The sequence below is a fragment of the Crocuta crocuta genome, unplaced genomic scaffold (genome assembly GCF_008692635.1).
Source record: "Crocuta crocuta isolate KB4526 unplaced genomic scaffold, BGI_CrCroc_1.0 scaffold130, whole genome shotgun sequence".
In the NCBI taxonomy this organism is placed as follows: domain Eukaryota; kingdom Metazoa; phylum Chordata; class Mammalia; order Carnivora; family Hyaenidae; genus Crocuta; species Crocuta crocuta.
The window spans coordinates 555641-579450 of record NW_027527920.1 but is presented as its reverse complement, the minus strand read 5'-3'; the positions used below and the strand labels follow the sequence as shown (position 1 = coordinate 579450).

Sequence of the window (23810 nt, the reverse complement as noted above, 5' to 3'; positions counted from 1 at the left end):
GAGCCCGACGCGGGGCTCGAACCCACGAACAGCGAGATCATGACCTAAGCGAAAGTCGGACGCTTAACCGACTAAGCCACCCAGGCGCCCCTAAAATACACATTCTTAAGTCTCACTCTCAAGAGAGTCTACTTCACTGACTCTGGGGTAGGATCCAGGAGTCTGTATTTTAAAGGATTTTTTTAAAGATTATTTTCAGAGACCGTGTGTGTGCACTCGAGCCGGGGAGGGGCATAGTAAGAGGGGGAGAGGATCCCAAACAGACTCGGCGCTGTCAGCACTAAGCCCTACACGGGGCTCGATCTCACCAACAGTGAGACCATGACCTGAACCGAGATCTAGAGTGGGGTGCTCAACCCACTGAGCCACCCAGGCTCCCCCAGGAGTCTATTTTAACAAACTCCTCAGGGAGTTTTGATGCTGGGGGCTAAAGGATCATGCTTTTGGAGGCACATAAAGTTTTTTGCTTAACGTTAGATACTGAAGCCTCCTAGCACCTCCATTTCCCTCCCCAAGCCTCCGACCACCACCCCAAGCCCAAATCACACAGAAATTGACAAGGTTTACTCCTCCAAAGCTGAACTTAATTCTTTCCTTTCTCCTTCAAAGCCGAACTTAGCCTTTTTCCTTCGGCTCTGATGGTTCCTGCACTAATGCATATCCGGTTTTACCCAAGAGGTATATTCTCTCATAGAATCCAGAATTGGGGGTGTTCATCAATTATATAATAAATTCAAATTAAAGATTAGCATTTTACATAATTAGGGAAGAGGGGAAGTCCTGCTGTAACGCTATTCCAAACACCTTGTTTTTGCTACAACCACCAGCTATACAAATTAACTCTCCATGTGTTAAACTGAACACTAATTGGGACAAGAAATACCATACACCCAGAATGTGTTGTGGTACAAGAAAGCTCAGAAGCTATCAGACTACTAGGTGTTTGCTAAAAGAATTTGGAACGTAAGAAGCTCCCACTGGTCAAAAGTAGGATAATTTGAGCATCAATAAGAACAATGGGAATTCATCGAATATATTAAAATCTGTGCATTACTCATGATAACTTTATTTCTCAAGTTTTCTATATTTTGAGAGAGAGAGAGTGCAAGCAGGGGAGGGGAAGACAGAGAGAGAGAGAGAGAGAATCCCAAGCAGGTTTCCACACTGTTAGCACAGAGCCCGACATAGGGCTCAAATCCACAAATCATGACATCATGACCTGACCCAAAATCAAGAGTCGGGCACTGAACCAACTGGTCACCAGGAGCCCCACTAGTGATCATTCTAAACAGCTTAATTGGAACCATACTTAACTGTACACCTGGCACTCCTATTTACTCAAATGAAATTAAAACCTGTATTCATATAAAAACTGGTACACAACAATTGAAAACAACCTAATGTCCCTCAACTGAGGAATGGATAAACATGCTATGGTGGATCCATGCAAACAATAAAAATTAACTAATACCTGCAACAGTATGAATGAATCTCAAATGCATTATGTTAAGTTAAATCCAGACTCAAAAGGCTATATAATATATAATTCCCCAAGACAATGAAGTAGGGGAAGAGGATGCTAACAGTAAGCATGGGGTTTTCTAGATGTAACATCTAGGCTGAGATATAAAGAATAAAAAAAGGAATTATTAGGTGAAATAGGAAGGTCATTCCAGTAAAGGGAGGATTGTATAGAAAACCAAGGAAATGTGGGTGAATTAAGGCCCATCCAGGGAAATACAAGTAGCTCAACTTGAATGGGGCACATATGTAAAAGCAGAAAGTGGTGATAGATTGATCTGGAAACGTAAGCAGAGCCAGATTCCGAGGAACCTTCTATGCCCTAAGGAATTTGGATTTATCCTAAGGGCATATCCTAAGGGAAACAAATGAGGAATTTGAAGCAAGAGAGTATCCTAGTCAGACTTGTATTATGGAATATGGACTTGAATGAAAACTGGTTGGAGTAAGCCCAGAGGAGAAATGTTGAGAAGTCATGGTAAGGCACCAGCCAGTGGGGCTGATGAGGCGACCACAAACAGATTATAAAGATGCTTAGAAGACAGATCAACTGCCAGACTTATGGCTAAGGCAAAAGATTGTTTGGCAGGACTATTTGCTCAGATATGGAATCGAAGAGGATGAAGAGGTTGTGGGTAGGCAATAATAGAAAAGGGGGGAAAGATAGATGACAAACTCAGGTCTGCATATGTTGAGTCTAAGGTACTGTAGGAGTGGTTAAAATCCTTAGACTCGGGAAATTGGGAACCTTACCCTAGACTCCACACTTTAGATGGTCTACACTCTGGAACTCCTTAAGCCAAACCTTTCTCTGTAGGCTAAGGGGACATGACTACCCAGAGCTCACACACACACACCCCGTTCAGACCTGCTGAATTTCACATTCCTAGGATTCCCAAATTCCCTTCCAAATGGCCTGAGTCCACTTTCAGGCCATAGATAAGCATCTTCCCCAGGTCATCCTGATGGTGGACCTCGCTGCCATTGTGCAATACGCGTAAGCCCAAGGAGTGGACAAAAACGTGGCTGTTTGGGAAGAGTGTGGATGGAGCTTGGAAATTCAGGCTGGAATGTTCACACATGTGGATCTGAGAAGCCCCTCATAGTGTGGGGTAGAATAGGGGTGGGAAGAAAAGGGAAACAGGTCAGGGAGCTCCATGTGTGTTAGGAGTGGGCCTGGTGTGGGGCATCTGGTAGGAAATTGGAAATGTGGATCCGGAGCTCAGGAGAGATAGAAGAGACTTGGAAGTCATCCATAACCAGGCGGTACTTAAAGACCCAATAATGAGTGATATGGTCCAGGGATGGCATACAGCAAGGGAATAGTCAAGGGCCAAGGACAGAACTCTGATGAACACCAACATTTAAGGGATACACATAAGGAGAGAATGATTCAAAGGAAATCGAGAAGCTACAACTAGGAATACAAGAGAAAACTCAGCAATGGGTAATGCCAAAGTGACCAGGAAAGGGATAATTTTTTTAAGAGAGAATTTTAAGAGAATAGTTAACAGTGCTAAATACTGCAAAGAGCTTGAATCATAGAAGACTGAAAATGTCCACTAGATTTAGTAGGTAGGAGGGCCCTGGTGATTTTGACATAGAGGGAGGAGCCAAAAGTCAAATGTCAGAGGATCAGGAGAGAATGTGAGATGAACAAGTGGAAGCAGTGAATGTGGACAATTTCAAGAAATTTGACTATGAAGGTAAGAAATGATACACAGTTAACAGTACTGGCAGCTGGGGGCGCCTGGGTGGCTTAGTCGGTTAAGCGTCCGACTTTCGCTTAGGTCATGATCTCGCGGTTCGTGGGTTCGAGCCCCGCGTCAGGCTCTGTGCTGACTGCCAGCTCAGAGCCTGGAGCCTGTTTCAGAGTCTGTGACTCCCTCTCTCTCTGACCCTCCCCTGCTCACGCTGTCTCTCTCTCTCCTAGAAATAAATAAAACATTAAAAATTAAAAAAAAACAGTACTGGCAGCTGAAAATAATAACCATTCAGTGACAGAATTTACTACTCACCAAATCCTCTTGAAGACTTTCTAAGTTCTCAAGTTATACCACTAGGTACTGCTGCTTAAAGACAGTTATCTGAACTGGGTAGATCTTACCTGACCAGTAGAGTCAAATTTCTGGAAGCCATTGTAGATTAAGTCAGTGAGCAGCACCCACTTGCCTCTCCCAACATATGTAAGGGAGTTTTAACAAGACTTACTTCTGCCTCATTGTACTGTGGACCACACTAATAGTCTCTAACAAGGGCATCAACCATCAGAGAATTAACTCTTAGCTCAAGAACAGCACAGCACTAATCTGCAGTTTTTGACCTGACAGTATATAGCATGGAGGTCTAGAATGGTAAAGCTAAGGGATTCCTGGGTGGTTCAGTCAGTTGAGAACCCAACTCTTTTTTTTTTAATGTTTATTTTTTGTTGTTTTATTTATTTTTGAGAGAGAGAAACAGCATGAGCAGAGGAGGGTCAGAGAGAGAGGGAGATACAGAATCCAAAGACAGGCTCTAGGCTCTGAGCTAGCCGTTATCACAGAGGCCCGTTATCACACGGGGCCCGAACCCACGAACTGTGAGATCATGACCTGAGCTAAAGTCAGACGCTTAACCAACTGAGCCACCCAGACGCCCCTTTTAATGTATATTTTTGAGAGAGACAGAGAAAGACACAGAGTGTGATCAGGGGAGGGGCAGAGAGAGGGAAACAGAATCTAAAGCAGGCTCCAGGCTCTGAGCTGTCAGCACAGAGCCAGAGGCAGGGCTTGAACTCAAAAGCCGCAAGATCCTGAGCTGAGCCAAGTCGGTTGCTTAACATACTGAGTCATCCAGGCGCCCCCTTTGTTGCTTTATTAAAATAACCTAGGGAGTGCCTGGATGCCTCATTTGGTTAAGCTTCCACCTCTTGATCTCAGCCCAGGTCTTGATCTTGTGGTCATGGGTTCAGGTCCTGCATTGGGCTCTACACTGGCTATGAAGCCTACTTGAAAGGGAAAAATAAGAATGCACCTGGGTGTCTCAGTCAGTTAAGCGGCCGACTTTGGCTCAGGTCATGATCTCATGGTTTGCGAGCTTGAGCTCCATGTTGGGCTCTGTGGTGACACCTTAGAGCCTAGAGCCTGCCTCAGATTTTGTGTTTCCCTCTCTTTCTACCCCTCCCCCACACATTCTCTGTCTCTGTCTTATAAATAAATAATTTTTTTTAATTTTTAAGGGAAAAATAAAAAAAATAAAACAACCTAAGAGTATAGGAAAAGGCAGCTGGAGAATAGAAATTAGATTTTTGAGAATTGAGGGAGCATTTACACAGGTGAAGCAAAATATAATTTTATTGTCTGAGTAGAGTATGCAGATGACAAAGAATATTATTCAGTTCTTCATATGTAAGTAAACTGTATGTTCCAGGCCATAATATTCCTTTAGCTGCAAGTCCCCTTTTTCCTACCATATTTAAATTTTTTGCTTACCGACATTATTATTGAATATATTTAAAGATTTAGTCATACCCTACAATGTTGGAAGACAATATTACTTAAAGTTTTAATTTTTAATCTTAAAATAGGATTGATTTAATGAGCATGTTATTAAGTGATATATATCACATTAGCCTTGCTATTTTTTTTAAGTTTATTTATTTTGAGGGGGGGCAGCATGAGTGGGGGAGGAGCAGTGAGATTTGGAGAGAGAGAATCCCAAGCAGGCTCCACACTGTCAGTGCAGAGCCCAATGTGGGGCTCCATCTCATGAACCATGAGATCATGACCTAAGCTGAAATCAAGAGTCAGATGCTTAACTTATTGAGCCACCTGAGTGCCCCAGCTTTGTTATTTTAAGTTAAACCTGTACCAGGTTGGGGTGCCTGGATGGCTCAGTTGGTTAAGCGTCCGACTTCGGCTCAGGTCATGATCTCATGGTTAGTGGGTTCAAGCCCCACCTCAGGCTCTGTGCTGGCAGCTCAGAGCCTGGAGCCTGTTTCAGATTCTGTATCTCCCTCTCTCTTTGACCCTCCCCTGCTCACGCTGTCTCTCTCTCTCTCTCTCTCTCTCTCTCACACACAGGAAAAAAAAAAATACCATAAACCTGTACCAGGTAAAGGTTTTCCCTAACAAACAAAAGCTGAGGGAATTCACTACAACTAGACCTGCTTTGCAAGAAATGCTAAAGGGAGTTCTTCAAGCTGAAACAAAAAATGCTAATTAGTAACATGAAAGCATATGAAAATATACATCATACTGGTTAAAGGTAAGCACATAATCAAATTCAGAATACTCTAATACTGTAATATGGTGATGTGTCAACCACTTAATTCTATTATAAAGGTTAAAAGGACATACACTTATCATGTTGAGCACTGAGTATAGATTGTTGAATCACTATATTGTACACCTGAAACTAATGTAACACTAATCACCTTTAATTATACTGGACTTAAAGAAAGAAAAAGGTTAAAGGACAAAATGATTAAAATAGCTATAGCTACAATAATTTCTTAATGGATACACAATATAAAGAGATGTAAATTGTGACATCAAAAACAAAAGCAGGGAGTGAAAGAAAGAATAGAGATTTTGTATGTGATTGAAGTTAAATTGTTATCCATGTAGGGGCACCTGGGCAGCTCAGGTCATGATTTCACAGTTCGTGTTTGATCTCCACGTCAGACTTGCTGCTGTCAAGCCTGTCAGTGCAGAGCCTGCTTTGGATCCTCTGTCCCTAACTCTCCCTTCTCCTCTGCCAATTATGCTCTCTCTCACTCCCAAAAAATAAATTCAGAAAAAGCATTAAAAAATAATAAATAAGTTGTTATCCACATAAAATAGACTGCTATATCTATAAGATGTTTTATGTAAGCCTCGTGGTAACCACAAAGCAAAACCCTACAGTAGATTCACAGAAAATGGAGAAGGAAATCAAAGCATACGACTATGGAAAATCATCAGTTCACAAAGGAAGGTAGAAAGAGAGGAATTAAAACACAAGGGAACTACAAAATAGCCAGAGGGGCACCTGGCTGACTCAGTTGGTTAAATGTCCAACTCTTGATGTCAGCTCAGGTCATGAGCTCAGGTCATGATCTCAGGTCGTGATCTCAGGTCATGGTCTCCTTGCAGTCGTGAGATATAGCCCCAAGTCATGCTCTGCGGTGGGCATGGAGCCTACGTGGGATTCTCTCTTTCTCCCTCTCTCTCTTCCCCTCCCCCACTCTCTCTCAAAATAAATAAATAAACATTAAAAACAATAGCAAGAAACCAATTAAGAAGATGGCATTATTACATCCCTGTCAATAATTATTTTTTTCTTTTTAAAAATTTTTTTCATGTTTATTTATTTGAGAGAGAGAGAGAACATGCAAGCAGGGGAGGGGCAGAGAGAGTGGGGGAGAGAATCCCAAGCAGGCTCCACACTGTCAGCACAGAGCCCGATGTGGGGTTCAATCTGACAACCCATGAGAAAAGAGCCCTGGACCCATCAGTAGTCAAACCCCATTTCTTCTACCCCTCAGCGCCTGGCAACCACTAATCTGTTTTCTGTTTCTGTGGATTTTCCTATTCTTGGACATTTCATATAAATAAAATCATATAATATGTGGCATGTATATAATATGTGGCTTCTTTGACTTGATGTTTTCAAGGCCCATCCATATTACAGTATGTATAAGTCCTTCTGATACAATCATTTTATGGCATAATATTATTCCATTGCATGAATATACGACATTTTATCTATCCACTAACCAGGTGATGAATATTTGAATTATCTCCACTTCTTTTTTTTTTTGGCTATAATGGATAACGCTGTTAGGAACACCTAACAAGTTTTTGTGTAGATATATGTTTTAATTCTCTTGAGTGTACACCTAAGAATGGGATTACTGGATTATACAATGACCCTGTGTTTAACCTTTTAAGAAACTCTTTTCCAAAGTGGCAACATCATTTTACATTTCCACAACAATGTACAAGTATTTCTTTTCTTTTAAGTGGAGTATAATTGACATGCAATATTTTATTAGTTTTGTGTGTATAAGACAGTAATTCAACATGTGTATTGTTACAAACTGGCTACCGCAATAAGTCTAGTTACCTTCTGCCACCATATGAAGTCAATGCAATGTTATTGACTATATTCCCCTTCACCATTTCATACTCCTAACTCCTTTCCTGCCTGGCAACCCCTACTCTGTTCTCTCTATATATGGTCTGGATTTTGTTGTATTTGTTTGTTTGTGTTGATTATTTGTTTGTTTGTGTTGATTCTGCTTATAAGTGAAACTATGCAGTGCTTGTCTTTCACTGTCTGACATATTTCGCTTAGCATCATGCCCTCAAAGTCCATCCATATCATCACAAATGACAAGATTTTGTTCGTTTTATTCTCTCTCTCTCTCTCTCTCTCTCTCTTTCTCTGTGTGTGTGTGTGCGTGCACACACACACACACACCTTCTTTATCCATTCATCTGTCAACGGACACTTAGGTTGCTTCCATATCTTGGCTCTTGTTAAGTAATCCTGCAACAAACATGGGAATGTATATTTTGAGTTTGGGTTTTTGTTTTCTTCAAATAAATACTCAGAAATGAAATTATCAGATTCTATTGTATTTTTAAGCTTATTTATTTATTTTGAGAAAGCGGTGGGGGGCAGAGAGAGAGAGAGAGAGAGAAAATCCCAAGCAGGCTCCACACTACCAGCACAGACCCAAACACAGGGCTCAAACTCATAAACTGTGAGATCATGACCTGAGCCAAAATCAAGTGTCAGATACTTAACTAACTGAGCCACTCAAGTGCCCCTGTCTGTTTCTTAAAATTCTATACATTTATTTTTTTAAAGTAGGCTTCATACCTAGCATGGAGGCCAACACGGGGCTTGAACTCAGGACCCTGAGATCAAGGTGTGAGCTGAGATCAAGAGTAGGACAATTAACCCTTAACCAAGTGAGCCACCTAGACACACCTATACATCTTTGAAGTCTCTTTTGATTTACAAGTTTTCCCTCCAATTCTTTCTTTCTAATTTTTCTGTTGAATACCCCAGGCCTTCAGACCTGTAATTTCCCAAGTTCTGAAATTTACTGATTGCACACTTATGTTTCTGTCTAGCATGTTTCTTAATCCTCTGTATTGTAAACTGGAAGCCGGACCCAATGGCTAAGTTATTAGACTTCTGTTCAATCCCTTTGGCAATACCTTTGGCAGTGTTGGATTCTTTCATCAGGAAGCACATATCTGGTTTTCTCTGATTTTTAGGATGCTATCAATTGTTGGGTACAATGTCCAGATCCATTAATTTGTTGGTGGCTATAAAGTAGTGATATTCTATTATTTCTTTTTCATTTGTTAATTGGAATACTTAAGAGATGCTTTCTATCTACTATTTGGTTATCTGTAGGTATAGGTCATATAGGAAAGGTAGGATAAATGCTTAATATCTTGCCTTTGTTTCTCACTTGTTAAGATACTGAACTGGTTCCTCCGAAGGTAACCGGCTAATTAAAAAACAGATACATAGATGCTTATGAACTCGTGGATTCAAACATATTTGATAGATTTTAGTCAATGACAGTTATAATTATTGACACTCAAATTGTCCTGTCTTTGACTTGCTGGAGCCTTTTCAGTGGCTTCTAAATATATTGATCCACTCTTGGTAGTCTTTTGTTCTCTGGTATGAGCAGCTCTTCTGGGCTCATCTTTGATATCTCCTGCCTCAAATCTGTAACCAGCGTTTCTCCAAGAAGTGGAGAGTACCTGGATGGTAATCTAGGCATCAGGGATTGCTATGAGTTGGTCATTGATTCTAACACATAGTAGTACACACACACACACACACACACACACACACTCACGCACACATACACAGTCGACCCTTGAACAACAAGGGTTTGAACTGGGTGGGTCCACTTATACGTGGTTTTTTTTTTTAGTATATAAAAACAGGACACTTATGAGTCTCTTAAAAACATTTCCTATTCTGTAGTTTACTTTATTATAAGAATACAATATATAATACATAGACAAAGCACACATTAATTGACTGTTTATGTTACAGGTGAGGCTTCTGGTCAACAGTAGGCTATAAGTTTTGAGGAAGTCAAAAGTTATATGAATATTTTTTACTGCATGGGGATCAGTGCCCAGAACCCCCACATTGTTCAAGAGTCACTTGTATATATACATATATATGTATATGTATACTCAACATTTCCTATATTATATCTCTATCTTCTTTTTTCCATACCAAAAATCCTAAGTCTTGAGGGTACAGGTGATCATGAATTCAGATATTTTTATTATTGATTACTCATTTGTTTTACCCCCCCATTAAACTATAGTCTCAAAAAGAAATACTAATATTACCATTACCAATATGATTACTGAGAACAGTTACAGAAATTATTTTTCATATGCTATCCCCATGTCTCTCACTTTTCTTTTAGAACAAAAGTCAGCAAACTTTTTCTTTTTTACTGTTTTATTCATTTTTTTATTTATTTATTTTTAATGTTTTATTTTTTTCTGAGAGAGAGAGAGAGAGAGAAAGACAGCGTGAGCAGCAGAGGGTCAGAGAGAGAGGGAGATACAGAATCTGAAACAGGCTGTCAGCACAGAGCCCAACGCGGGGCTTGAACCCATGAACCATGAGATCATGACCTGAGCCGAAGTCGGATGCTTAACCGACTGAGCCACCCAGGGGCCCCTGTTTTAATCATTTTAAACTGCATAATTAAGTGGTTTTTAGTATAGTCACATTATACAACTCTTACCACTATCTGATTCCAGAATGTTTCCATCAACTCTAAAAGAAATGCCTGTACCTTCCATTTCCCCCACTCCCAACCCCAGCAACCACTAATCTACTTTCTGTCTATAGATTTACATGTTCTAGACATTTCATATCAATGGAATCATATACCATGTGGTCTTTTGTGTCTGGCTTCTTTCACTTACTGTGATGTTTTCAAGGCTCAACCTATGTTATAGTATATAATACAAGTTATTTTTTAAGTTAAAAATAAGTCAGTGAGGGGCGCCTGGATGGCTCAGTCCTGGTTAAGTGTCCAACTTCAGCTCGGGTCATGATCTCACAGATTGTGGGTTCAAGCCCGCATCAGGCTCTGTGCTGACAGCTCAGAGCCGGAGCCTGCTTCAGATTCTGGGTCTCCCTCTCTCTCTGCCCCTCCCCCGTTCATGCTCTGTGTCTCAAAAATAAATTAAAATGTTAAAAATTTTTTTAAAAGTTTAAAAGTCAATACAAGAAATATTGGGCATCAAATGCCTCATTTTCCCTCATAAACAGGGTTGATCCAGCTGACTTTAGCTCGTCCCTTGCAGTAGACTGAAACTTTTGGTATGTTGGCTCTATCTGCCCCTGCCAGAAAGCACAGGGCCTGAATAGCAACTGCTGGCCATCACACAATGCTTGAGGAAGAAAGCTAGGCTGGAGGTCACATCCCAAGATGTGTCATCCCTCAGTCCCTCAGTCAGAACAGCTCCTGGCTATGTGGGTCCAGCCTCTGTCCATAATGGGCACCACTAACTACTCTGACATCCCAGATGGACAGGGACATTCAATGTTGAAATCTGGGCCACAGTCTGCTTGTGGGACCCAATGACCAAAGGCTTCGTTTTCCAACTGTGACCAGCCTTGGGTTCCAGTGAGGGAGCAGGACCTAAACCTGCACAAGGAAGTGAGGAGCAGATCACAACTTCTGAGTTGAGAATCTTCTTCTTCCCCCTAAACTGTGACTAGAGTCTTCCCTGTTGGACTTGAGAATCTAATGCCATGAGACCCAAGTGAGATGCCTCTCATTCTTTGAAAAGGGATCTGCATAGATATCCCCAAGTTCTGCAGCAGCCCCCTTCACCCCTGCCCCCCCACCCAGCGAGCCCCAGCTCTGAGCCTCACCTTCCTGGGTGATCTATCTGATAGAGCCCTAATCACAATGAATTACATGATGTGTTTATAAGTTGGTTCTTCCAACCAGTTTGGGAGGCTTCTGAAGGCAGAGACCATGTTTTATTTGCTCTTTACCCCCCAGTGTCTGGTCTAGAGAATGTACTTTATCAACGTATGATCAGTTAGAAAAGGAGGAAGACAGTGTAGTGATAAAGTCTTGTGCCCCAGCTGGATTGCAAACTTCCAAAGAGCCATGGCTTCCCCTCTTGATGGATCCCTCTTTTCTTTCTCCCACACTAAAATCCAACATGAGACTGGGCTCAAAGTGGGCATGTAGGTGAGTGATGGCTTCATTCAAGAATCAAAAAATTTCCACCATAGGACTTCTGGATAATATCTTTATTTAGCTTACGTAGAAGTTTCTTACACATTTCTGGATACCTGGGTTAGAATTTTCTCTATTGCACTCAATAAATTGTTCTTAAGCTCTTACGTATGATAAATGAAGGCATGCCAATACAATGCAGGCTAAAATATAAACATTTTTTAATGTTTAATGCATATAAACATTTTTAAAAGGCATTTTAATATTGGGCATAGAGACCTGACTGTGATGTCTGAGTCTGGGCACTCCCTCTGCACTCTGCTCCTCATAGGTATGAGCCCCCAGCCCCTCCTGGACAGGAACAGGGTCCTTGCAAGGCCAGGATGCAGCCCTATTCCTGCCAGCAGGGAGAACAGAAGAAGGCATTGCAGTGTCCCCAGCCCATGTGCTCAGACTGCTCAGCCTTATTCAAGCTGGAGGACCACCTCTGTGCCTGAGATTCCTAAGCTGCCTCTTCCCTTCACTCTTGACAGCTCCCAATTGTCAAAGAGATTGGACAGGCCCTGGCATGACCTGCTATAAATGTTTCTCAAACCAGTCAGCCCCCACAGAAAGCCAGCTAGCCACTGGGCTTAGAGGTTTCTAGAGAATTCCCTCGAGGTTTCCAGGGGCCTGAGGACCTCCTAACCCTACCAAGCCTCCTGCCTCAAGCAAAACTCTGGAAGACTTCATCTGCTCCTTTTTTTTTTTGTGGCCCCTGTTGTGTCCATTGTCTGTGGTCAATCTGCAGAGGAGCAAGTCCAAGGTGAGGAGCAGACATGATCCTTTAAGCTTGCCTGTAGCCCAGACAGCAAAAATCAGCCAGACCAATATCTGTGGGTTTCAGGCCAAAGTTTAGACCGCCTCCCCCCCACACCCAGACCCCAAGCCAGCCCCCTGGCCTGGCTGCCCAGACAGGCCAGGTAAATAGAGTCTAAGTTGCAGGGCTCTCTGACCCCTAAGTGCGCACCCGCACTTGGAAGTGCTCACAGCGGGCATGCTTCATGGTCAGCCCATAAATGGGGGTCATGTCCACCTTCGTGCCCTGTGGCACACTGAATTCCACCTGCTGCAGCAGGATGGCCAGGAAGAGAAAGACCTCCAAGCGGGCGATGGTCTCACCGATGCACTTCCTCTTGCCCAAGCCAAAGAGAATCACCTTCTCACTCAGTGCCTTGTTGACAGTGCCATCAGAAGTGAGAAATCGTTCTGGTCGGAACTCAGAGGGGTCACCCCATAGCTTCCTGTAACCAGAGAGAGGCAGCTGAAGTGGTACCCTGGGGGCTCTGAAGCATCAAGTGGGTTGAACCCCAAACCAAAAGAGTAAGGGATGGGCAAGTCGCCCAGGAACAGCTTGGGACAGGGTAGAGTTTCCCCTGCCTCCTCTCAACTTACTGGTCATGGTTGATCTGCCACTGGTTCACAAAGACACAACGCCCCTTGGGGATGTAAAAGCCACTCAGACTTGTGTCTCTTGTGGTACTGGGGAGGAAGGAAGCTCAGTCAGGCTCAGGGCTACAATGAGATCTCCCTGCCTCCCATACGTGTCCTTTCCACCAGCCCTGATCAGGGATGTGGACTGGAGGAAGGCCCAGGATCAGAGAGCAGTGGATCCATGGGACCTCACCTATGGGGGATAGTGAGAGGGACGAAGGAAGCATGTCGGAAGGTCTCCAAGATGAAGGCTTCCAAGTAGGGCAGCTGGAGTCTGTCAGAGAGCCGGGGCTGCCGCGCCCTACCAATCACCGTGTCTGTAGAACATAAAGGACTACGGATGAAGGGGCTGCCCAGAAGAGGCCAGGCCCTCTGCCTTGAGTGTGTTAAAGGAAGCCACCACCTACCCAACTCCTTCTGGATCTTTTTCTGTACATTGGGGCTTGTCACCAGGTACATGAGGCTCCAGGAGATGGCAGTTGTGACTGTGTCAAATCCTGACCGGGGAAAAACAAAGGGAAAAGAAATCAAATGCTTGGCAGATCAGGGCAGTTGGGCAAAGGAGAGGCACAATGGGGTAGCTCATACCAGCTCCGAAGAGGTCCAAGACAACATTAACGATCTTCTCATCAGACACCTGGATATTGGCATTCTCATCCAGCTTCTTGTCCTGACAGTGCTCAATCAGGCTGTCTGTGATATCCCGAATGTGACCCTGGGTGGGGAGAGCCCACAGATGAACAAGATCCCAAACCCAGACCTATGTCTCCATTCAGGCCTGGTTCCTCACCGTCCCTAGCACCTTTGTTCATGAACTGACCTCTGTACTCCATCCCAGCTTCTCACACCTCTTCAAGGCTCTCTCCTGCCCCAGAATACTGGCAGCCCCAGCCCAAGGAACACATGAGACAGAGGTGTCATCTGGATATGGTCTTCACCCTTCTCTGTCCCGTGAGGCCAGGGGATCAACTTTTTAACTCCTCCTGGTCCCAGAACAACTGGCCTAGGGTTCTGCACAGACTGGCTGCTCAGTAAATATTGCTGTCTCACAGACGGAAAGAAAGTCTAGTCAAGGAAAAGTTCTGCTTCCCTGGCATGGATGGAGTCCACTGTCCCACTGGCCTCAAAATCCAAGGGAGGACGGCCCTTGAGGGCCTGCCAGACACTCCACCCTCCCCCCCCGCCGCTCCATTTACCTTTGACCTTCTGGCCCCAACCCTACCTGCTCCCCACCATCCACTTGCCTCTCCCCAGCCTATACCTTCTCAAAAGTTTTGTAGTGTTCCTTGACCATCTTTTTCATGAAGCTAGAGAACTTCTCATTTATGTCCTTGAAGAAATCCAGGGAACGGTTGGGTAGGTATCGAAGGATGGGGAAGAAGTCCACAGGGTTCCCAGAGGCAGCGCCATCCCCGAACTCATTACTCAGATTAACTAAGCTAAGCAGCTCTTGGTCATCATGGTCATAGCGCCGGCCAAAGCACATGGCACAGATGACATTGGCCACTGACACCACTACATATCTGTAGGCGTCAAAGTGCCCAACCTCTGCCATCAGCTCCTGGAACTTGCCAATGAGGTACTCAGCCTCCTTGCTCACGTGCTCTTCCAGGTAGCAGGAGGATGAGGAAGCCGGGTCTGAGGCAATTGAGAAACTCTTCAGGGCGTTCTGGGCCAGGCGCCTGCGGGCAGCCCACACCGGTCCAGAGTCTGGGCTGAAGGACATACTTTGGCCATCAGTGATCAGAGAGAAGCTGTAGAGATCAGGTCGGCCTTTGAAATCATCACCCTGACGCACCAGGGCCTGCCGGATGGTATCCAAGCCGCTGAGCACCAGCACAGGTGTGGAGCCAATGCGGATTTGCAGCACGTCCCCATAATGCTGGCTCAGCCTTGCCAGCGCCAGATGGGGGTTCTTCCCCAAGGTCAGCACGTGTCCGAGCAGAGGCCAGCCCCAGGGCCCTGGTGGACTCTTCAGGCCTTCGGGAACCCGAGGCTGCCGAGCCCTGACCAACCAGAACACCAGACAGAAGACAACGGAGGCCAGGAGAAGCATTGTGGCTGAGATGGGGACAGAGAGTCCAAACACAGAAAGCATCATCATTGTAGAGATCTCAAGATTGCTGCTGAGAGCTGGGGTGGGAGGAAAAGATGAAGACATCAGAAGGGGGGGATGTGAGGAACCAATGTCCTAGTGTCAGCATTCTAGTCAAAGAGAGGGGAAATCTTCCCATCCAGAACCGCTAACTGGACGTGAAGGAAAGGAAGAGATGGGAGTTCTTTGTTGAGCTGTCACTGTGTGCCAAGAATTCCACTGTCATTCATTCAGTCCTGGCCACAGCCTATAAGGTAGATTAGTGAGGCTCAGAGAAGGTAAGTAACTTGGGCAAGGTCACAGTCAGGAAGTGTTGGATCCATACTCCCAACCCCAAGTGCCCAATTTCAGAACCTTGCTGCACCAAAACAGGGTTTTCCAAACATCAGTCTGTGACCACTATATAGCACCTGTACTGTTATTTATTTTGTACTTTTCTAAAATCAACTGAAGAAAAAAATTTTTTATTAGCAGGCTGCATGCCCAGCAGGGAGCCCAATGCTAGGCTCAAACTCATGACCGTGATGAGATCAAGACCCTGAGCTGATATCAAGAGTCAGACACTTAACTTACTGAGTCACCCAGACACCCTTCTAAAACCAACTTTATTTTTTTTTTAATGTTTTATTTATTTCTAGGAGAGAGAGAGAGAGAGCGTGAGCAGGGGAGGGTCAGAGAGAGAGGGAGTCACAGACTGAAACAGGCTCCAGGCTCTGAGCTGGCAGTCAGCCAGACGCGGGGCTCGAACCCGCGAACCGCGAGATCATGACCCAAGCGAAAGTCAGACACTTAACCGACTAAGCCACCCAGGCGCCCCTAAAACCAACTTTAAATCTACCCACTAAGCATCACTCCACACAAAAATATCTGCATGAAAGTACAGGTTTGATTTTTCCCCCCTAATTAAGCACATAATCGACATATGTCACCCCCAATCCCCTTGAGTACTACCCACCACACTTGGGGAAACACTGCCATCAGGAAAACTAGGGATTGTGTGCTTCTTTTGCTTCATTTCATATTTGGGGAAACTGACCTCCATCCAGAGGAGTCATGGACTTGACTAAAGCCACCTAGGACTCACTGACAGAGCCAGGACCTCTTAGGGAAAGTTCCCTGGGAAGTTTTCAACTCTTGTCACCGATACCTCCCCTTAAAGAGTTGTCACATTAATGAAAAATGTTTTGTTTTGTTTTGTTTTGTTTTTCAGAACCCTCAGTTTTTTACTGCTCCATCCCAGGGTCTAGGGAATCCTGCCAGACCAAACCCTGGGACAGGATAGGGAGGGGACAGGGGACTGGAAGACCACTGCCTAAGCCACACCACTCAGCCTCAGCTCTCTGAGTTCAACTGACTCATAGTCTAAAAGCCATTGGAGGGGGCGCCTGGGTGGCTCGGTCAGTTGGGCGTCTGACTTCGGCTCAGGTCACAGTCTCACGGTTCATGGGTTCGAGCCCTGCATCAGGCTCTGTGCTGACAGCTCGCTCAGAGCCTGGAGCCTGCTTCAGATTCTGTGTCTCCCTCTCTCTCTGACCCTCCCCTGCTCGTGCTGTCTCTCTCTTTCAAAAATAAATAAAACATTAAAAACATTAAAAAAAATTTTTTTAATAATAAAATAAAAGCAGTTGGAGACAAGCTGCATTGAGGTTCCTAGTCGCAGAGATCCAGGCCAGGGTTTTTGTTGGGCTCAGTTCTCAATGAATGCATAATCTCAGCCTCCCTCACTTGCCAGTCACCAAGAGAGCAGAGAATAAATGGAAAGCCCCCACCAGATAAGGGCTGCAAGATAATGCTAGACTGGAATAAGGGAAATTAGGGATCAATCTAGATTTAACAGAGGTGGAGATAATACTTTCTCTCTAGGCTGGTTCTAGAAAGGGTGTGCAAATTCATGAAGACATTGTTCCTCAGACTGGGGTATCTGCCAGGTGCCCTGGGCTGGAGATGAGGAGACTGAGTATTCCAGATTCCATGACATGGCCTTGGAGTTGTCATTTTGCCTTTCTGGGCTCCAGTTATATCACCTGAGAGAGGGGGTGGGATATGATCTCCGATTCAGGGTGCCCAGCTTGGTCCCAGAGAAGAGAAAACTCACATCTGACCTGCGGAACCTCACAGTCTGACTAGTGAGGTTGCCTCACAGGAGAACCACCCAAGATGGGGAGGTTGTCTGGCTCCTACCTTACCTGTATAGCCATCTCTCTGGGGCGGCCCCCCTGGAGGAGCTGGATCTCAAAGCATAGTCAGGCCCTGACTCCTTGAGTGAAATATGGACAGGCCTTGGTATGCCATAGTGTTCCCTTCTGCTCACCAGGTACCCCAAGGGCCTCTAGCCTTAGTGGGATGGTATGAGGCCAAAAGAGTGTGACTGGTGAGTTTTCAGGGACTGATAGTTCAGATCTCTGCAGCTAGCAGTCCCTCACACTGATTGCCCACCCCAGTACAAGCCAGAGATGGCAGTCAATGATATAGGGAAGGCCCAGGGCAGTGCCCGGGACCCCTGTTCAGATCTGCATCTTTTGTCCTGGCCAGCACATCTTGGCTCTAACAAGCCATGCTTTGGGAGGGCAGAGACAGCAGGCATACAGCTGGTAAGAACCCAACCCTCCCCCCACCCGTCCCAACCACCCAGAAAGAGGCTCTCTCATCACACCGCCTGAAGAAAAGGCTGCACCTGATCCCAGCTTTCCACAGTTGTGTCTTTATTCCAGCTTCCCAGGTGACCCTGATGGGGAAGCCTCAGCACATTCAGGGAGTCAGTGGGAATGGAGCTGGAAACTAAATCCTGGAGTCCTTGGAGGGGGGACCATCTGATATCTAGAATTCCAGCACTAGCTGTGGGACCTTGGGCAATACCTGCCCTTCCCCCTGGCCTCAGTTTTCCCAATACAGAGTTGCAGTGCCTGGTCACTGAGGATCCTCTTAGCCTCCTTTTTGAGGTGCTAGACCAGTGGCCACCTAGGAAAACCTGGAGGCATCAAAATTTTCTTTTTGTTGGGAGGGAAGGGCAAGCCATAAGCTCCCAGCACTCACCTGTGGCTGTGAGGACTTCCCCAACTGAGCTGGGATGAGTGGTCTCTTAAGCCAGGACCCCAAAGAAGATCAGGAAGACTCCTAGAACTGTCACCTTCAGGGTGAGGGTGAAGTCACCTTTATATAAACAGCCTGCAGGCTTGGGCCCGCCCTCTGGAGTTCGGACAGAGGAAGGGGCGGGCTGTGGGGGGTGGGGGGATGGTTGCTCTAGGATGGAGGGGAAAGAGGGAGGGAAAGGGGGAGGAAAGGGGGATGGGAAGTGGAGGAGAGGACAGGATTGGGGGAACTCAGAGGGACAGGTAAGAACCCGCTATGGGGACTCATCCAAGTGCCAGCACGTAAAGGGGTGGAGGCTGGGGACACCTGACCCCCGGTTCCAAGGTTCCCCATGGACAGCACAGAACCCCGCTGCGGTGGGAATTTGAGGGAGAAGTCCCAGGACAGCCCGAAGACACGGTATTGGAAGGCCTCCATCCCCGGGGACCCCTCACCCTAGTTTTTGCATGCACTGGAACACTAGGCTTGCAAGTGCCTCCCCCTCACTACTAGTTGACAGGAGCCCGGCAGGCGGGGCCAGGCTGCCGTGTGATGACCTCTTTCGCCCGGGTTACGGAGTCTGGGCTGGGGCTCGCGTGAGAAGCGCGGCGACCCCAGCCCCGAGGTCACCGGGGCCGGAAGGCCAGCGGCGCCGATGGGCTGGCTCCGTTCTCCTAGAGCCCCCAGAGCCCGGGTGACTAGCTGAAGTCTCAGCTCCCCTACAGACACGCAGGAATGCCTGGAAACGTGCGGTCTCACTCTCGCTGAGCGCTCCCTGGCTCTCACTAGCTCTAGGGCCACTTTGGAATACTGTAAACCAGAGGTACTTCCAGCCGGGACAACACCGGCCCTCCAGGTTCCCTCTTGACTCCCGGGGTTGCTAGCGTGTCGGCGGGGCGGAGAAATCGGGAGGCGAGTGGCGCTGCGCGGCCAGCTCCCGGTGGCCGAGGAAAGGAGGACCCTCGGGCGGGGCAGAGGAGGGGGCCCAGGGACCGAGGAGCCGGGGGCCAGCACGGATGCCTCCCCAGGCTAGCGTGCACGTGTCTGGTACATCCCTCCAAGGGGCAGAGGTCAGGCGGCCCATCCCTGCCCCACCTGGCCGGGGGCGCGATGCCGGGGAGTTGCGTGAGACGGGAACAACTACTAAACAACCCTATTCCCAAGCTCGGGTACCAGCAAAGTCACGCGAAGGGGGCGGGGAGTCGGGGGCGGGGCTCTCAGANNNGTGGGGCTCTTAAAGAGCCAGTCCTCAGAGAGCTAGAGGTGAGGGTGGAGAGGGAGGAGCCGCGAAGCCTTGGGTACACTCCTGGATTGGGTGGGAGGGGTGCGGTGCAAAGGGCCCAGGTTTGCGTGCGGAGCCGAGCTTTTTTGCCTCCAAGCAGGCGCCTGCGTGTGTCCGTGTTTTGGGCCCACGCCTGTGGCAAGACACGCAGACCCAGCGCCTGGCTGGCTGCCTCTGACCCTGTCCCCGCCCCTGCCGAGCCTCCCTCGGTAGAACGTACAGGGAGAAAAAGCCCCATTTGCGTGTCTAGCTCAACTTGTCCCAAACTAGCCACATCACCCGCCCTCCCCGCCGTGCTCCCGAACCCAACAAATGGCACCGCCATCTCCTGGCCCCACCAAAACCAGAGCCTCGCCCCTCTGAGGTTCTCTCACCTTCCGCTCTACTCACGCATTGCACAAATGTTTACCAGACACCTACTATGCTGCAGGCGCTGTTTTTGGATGCTGGCGATTGATATAAAAGTGAACAAAACTGACAACTCTCCTGCTCACAGGGAACTTACGTTGGTGCCCCGCGGGGTGGATAATGCACAGAGAATGTCAGAGGGGGGAAAAGTGCTTTCGCAAAAAATAAAAGAAGGGGTAGGAATCACGTTGGGGGAAATTGCAATTCAGAATAGGTGGTCAGAGGCACCTGGCTGGGTCAGTTGGTGGAGCATGTGACATTTGATCTCCTGGGTTGAGAATTCAAGCCCTACTTCGAGCATGGAACCTAATTTTAAAAAATAGGGTGATCAAAGAAGGCATCCCTGAGAAAATGACACTGAGCAGAGGCAGGAGTGTGGAATCAAGACTCAAGACGCACAGATATCTGGAAGCAGGGTGCACCAGGCTGAGGAAACAGCACATTCAACGGCCCCTAAGGGTGGTCTTTGGGAGGGAGCAGTACCAGGAGCACTAAAAACATCTCTGTGTGAAACAAACACATTGTGGGGTCTGAGGCAAGGAAGATCACTCTGGCTACTGTGCTGAGGATAGACTACGTGGAGGACACACTTCTCCACTCTAGCAGCCCTACTGTGCATCTTTGGCCAGGATCGCATCATTGCTCCCTAGAGTAAAAATGGTCTCCAAACCTGGTTCCCACTTGCCTCTGGCTCCCTCCAATTCCTTCTCTAGCATGTTGGATCCAAAACGGTCTTTCTGAAAATGGAAAATCTCATTCTGTCACAACCATGCCCCTTGAGTAGCTCCCATCTGAACGAAACCCAGAATCTTTAGTAGAACCTACCTGGCCTGACCACCTCTACTTCTAATCTCCCCTATTTTGAAATTCAGCTAAAACTTTGCTTGGGAAGCCCCTACCCCACCCCAAATCCTCCCCACAGCTAGTTTGGTGTCTCCTGATCTGTGCTTCCAACACTCTCCCATGGTAATTCTCAGAACACTTGACCCCTGCTATGACCCCAACCCAACCTGTCATTCCTCCCTCCATGCCTTAACACAGAACAAACACCAACTTGGGAGAAATAGATTGCTAAGTCAAGCCTTTGCAAGATATTAATAATCGGTAAAGGAGTTACATTTACCTGGCTGATATTGAGCCCCAAGTGCTAATGCTATAATTTAGGCAAAAGGAGAGGCAGGAGACAAGGGAGTTACGGGCTTCCATTCTGCCTAGCATCCTTCCATTCATTCCACTTCCGTACCTCTGGCTCAGCTTGAGGAGCTTCCTGGTACCCAGGAAAGTTCTGTCCTTCTATCTCAGTTGGAGTTGGAGCCACAGAGAGTAGAAAGAACCCATATGGAAACCGTGACAAGGAAGCAAGGAGCAAGGCACCCCCAGATCCCTGTCCTGCTCTGCAGCCCAGTCTCTCCCTTGGCTTCCCAGAGTCCCCACCTATGCTCTACAGAATCATGGCAGCCTGCTCATCAGGGATGGAAAACTGTCTATTGGGGCTCCGGCCGGGGAGCCAGCAAACTCCTCTTGGTAGAAGATGCTTTGCTCACATTCTCTAAGGGGCTCTCGACCCCAAAGAAATTCATTAGCTAATTAAGTCCATTTCTTTTTTTTTTAATTTTTTAAAATTTATTTCTGAGAGAGAGAGAGCATGAACAGAGGAGGGTCAGAGAGAGACACACACACAGAATCCAAAACAGGCTCCAGGCTCTGAGCTAGCTGTCAGCACAGAGGCCAACACAGGGCTCAAACCCATGAACCATGAGATCATGACCTGAGTCAAAGTCAGACGCTTAACTGACTGAGCCACCCAGGCACCCCATGATTAGTCAATTTCTTTCCCACTTCTCCAGCACCAGAAAGGAGAAGACCCAACCAAGGAGATGTGGCAAATCAGAGTCTAGAACTCTGGTCTCTTCCTTCCTGGCTCTACCCACCATGATTTATTGCCCCAGATTACCAGCAAAAAGCCTCAGGGGTCCAAAGGTGGATAGGCTCAGCCCCTGGGTCAGGGGCCCCCATTTCCCCAGACTCCTGGACAAGAGCACTGAGCTTACAGGAGGCATTGCACTTCTCATGAGCAAGCCCTGTCTCAGTGAATAGCCCACAAGACAAAGGGGCCTCCAAATCACCAGGCGGAGAAAGAGGGAGGCAAGCAGGTGGTTAGAGGGCCTTAGCATGGAGCTGAACAGCCCATCCAGGGTCAAAGTTTACATGCCTTTGCGTGAGAAGATCTTTGGCTAGGATTTCCTAGCAATCGATTGATCTGATACCAGGAACATGGGGACAGGGGGCCAGTGGGGAGGGGGAAAGGGCTCTGGGCTGAGGGTCTTGGTCCAGCCAGGAGTGTTTGGTCAGCACTGCTGAAGGCAGTGTTGTGGGGGGATGGGGAGACACCAAGACTCACAAAAAACCCTACCTCATGGTGCAGACAGGAACAGTGCCCCAAACATAGCTTGTGCCGAATCTGGAAGTGCTCCAGGAGCTGAGAAAAAGCTGAGACCCAGGGTCGGGGGCATGTAAGGGGACTCTGCTGGAGGGTAGAGTAAGAAGAGTAGAGGAGGGGCATTCCCAGCCCATGGAGGGGACATAGTACCAATGAGGCATGGTAGCGGGAGGCTGGGGTGAGGCTGTGGGACAAGAGTAGGGTGTGAGTTGGGGTGCCTGGGTGGCTTAGTCGGTTAAGCGTCCGACTTTCGCTTAGGTCATAATCTCGCGGTTCGTGGGTTCGAGCCCCGCGTCGGGCTCTGTGCTGGCTGCCAGCTCAGAGCCTGGAGCCTGTTTCAGTCTGTGACTCCCTCTCTCTCTGACCCTCCCCTGCTCATGCTGTCTCTCTCTCTCTCCTAAAAATAAATAAAAAACATTAAAAAAAAAAAAAAGAGTAGGGTGTGAGTGGATGTGGAGAACTGGGACTTGCCTTGCAGTGCGTCTTCACCCTCAACCACACTGAGCTCTGAACTCTGAGGACCTTCCCCTCTCCTAGCTGTGCCCAGACAGCCAAATGGACTGGGTTTGCAGGATCCAGGGCTCAGATGGGGCAGCGCCCCCTGGCTCCCTGGCCCTTGGCTATTCTAGGTAGGGTGACAACACTTTCCCAGGAAAGTCTTGGCCTAAACCTGTTGAACTGGTATAACTATTAAAGGTGCCCTCTTTCACTCTCCTCTGAGAGAGTCATGGCTTGGACAATAAGTCATATGATTACCCCAGTGCTAGTAGATATCTGAGGAGTTTTGTGTGCCCAGCGTCCATTCTCTCTTCTGGCAATACCACTTTGATTGGCCTATGAGACTACGTCACTTCTATTCTTAGCCGGTAGGTTTGGCCATCAGGCTGACACACGTCCGAGACCAATGAGAACCTTAGAGAGGTTTTCATGAAATGGTCGGGAAAGAGAAGTTCTCTTTCTGCCAGGGGTGGCTAAGCCAGTTAGAAAATAAGTCTGGGCCTACCAGTGGCCATTTATGAAGAAGGCTTACTTTAGAATGACGTCATTCAGGGGAAGGCAAAACTGAGAGACGAGGAGAGGGAGAGAGGGAAAGAATTGATGACACTGAGCACCTAGATCCAGTTATTCTTGAAGCCAATGAAATTTACCCATAGAACATCTCTAGAACGTGAATCAACATCACCACCACTTCTGCCTTTTCCTCCTTCCCCCGTCTTTTCTTCTTCTTCACTTCTTCCTCTTTCCCTTCATCCTCCACCTCCTCCTTCTCCTCTTTTTCTTCTACTAGAAGTTA

At 47.0% G+C, this 23810-nt stretch overlaps 1 protein-coding gene and 1 long non-coding RNA gene across 2 annotated transcripts; one reads left to right on the top strand and one right to left on the bottom strand.

Moving 5' to 3' along the window:
• The first annotated feature begins 3164 nt into the window (after window positions 1-3164).
• LOC144216390 (uncharacterized) lies at window positions 3165-16908 on the top strand. The gene is made up of 3 exons (XR_013330662.1): window positions 3165-3227; window positions 5583-5766; window positions 16528-16908. It is a non-coding gene; the product is annotated as an uncharacterized LOC144216390 (long non-coding RNA).
• On the bottom strand, window positions 11954-18438 carry CYP1A1 (cytochrome P450 family 1 subfamily A member 1). The gene is made up of 7 exons (XM_077745713.1): window positions 18351-18438; window positions 14484-15355; window positions 13811-13937; window positions 13630-13719; window positions 13416-13539; window positions 13184-13270; window positions 11954-13032 (listed from the first exon to the last, which is right to left on the bottom strand). The coding sequence occupies exons 2-7, from the start codon at window positions 15324-15326 to the stop codon at window positions 12747-12749; spliced, it is 1557 nt and encodes a 518-aa protein (XP_077601839.1). The 5' UTR covers window positions 15327-15355; window positions 18351-18438; the 3' UTR covers window positions 11954-12746.
• Between the last annotated feature and the right edge of the window lie 5372 nt (window positions 18439-23810).

Excerpts from the sequence above, each read along its gene's own strand:
- CYP1A1 (XM_077745713.1), bottom strand. The coding sequence starts at position 15,326 with ATGATGATGCTTTCTGTGTTTGGACTCTCTGTCCCCATCTCAGCCACA. Across the intron at positions 13,938-14,483 it reads ACTACAAAACTTTTGAGAAG|GGTCACATTCGGGATATCAC; the intron begins GTATAGGCTGGG and ends CTCCCCACCCAG. Across the intron at positions 13,271-13,415 it reads CCTCTCACTATCCCCCATAG|TACCACAAGAGACACAAGTC; the intron begins GTGAGGTCCCAT and ends CTTCCTCCCCAG.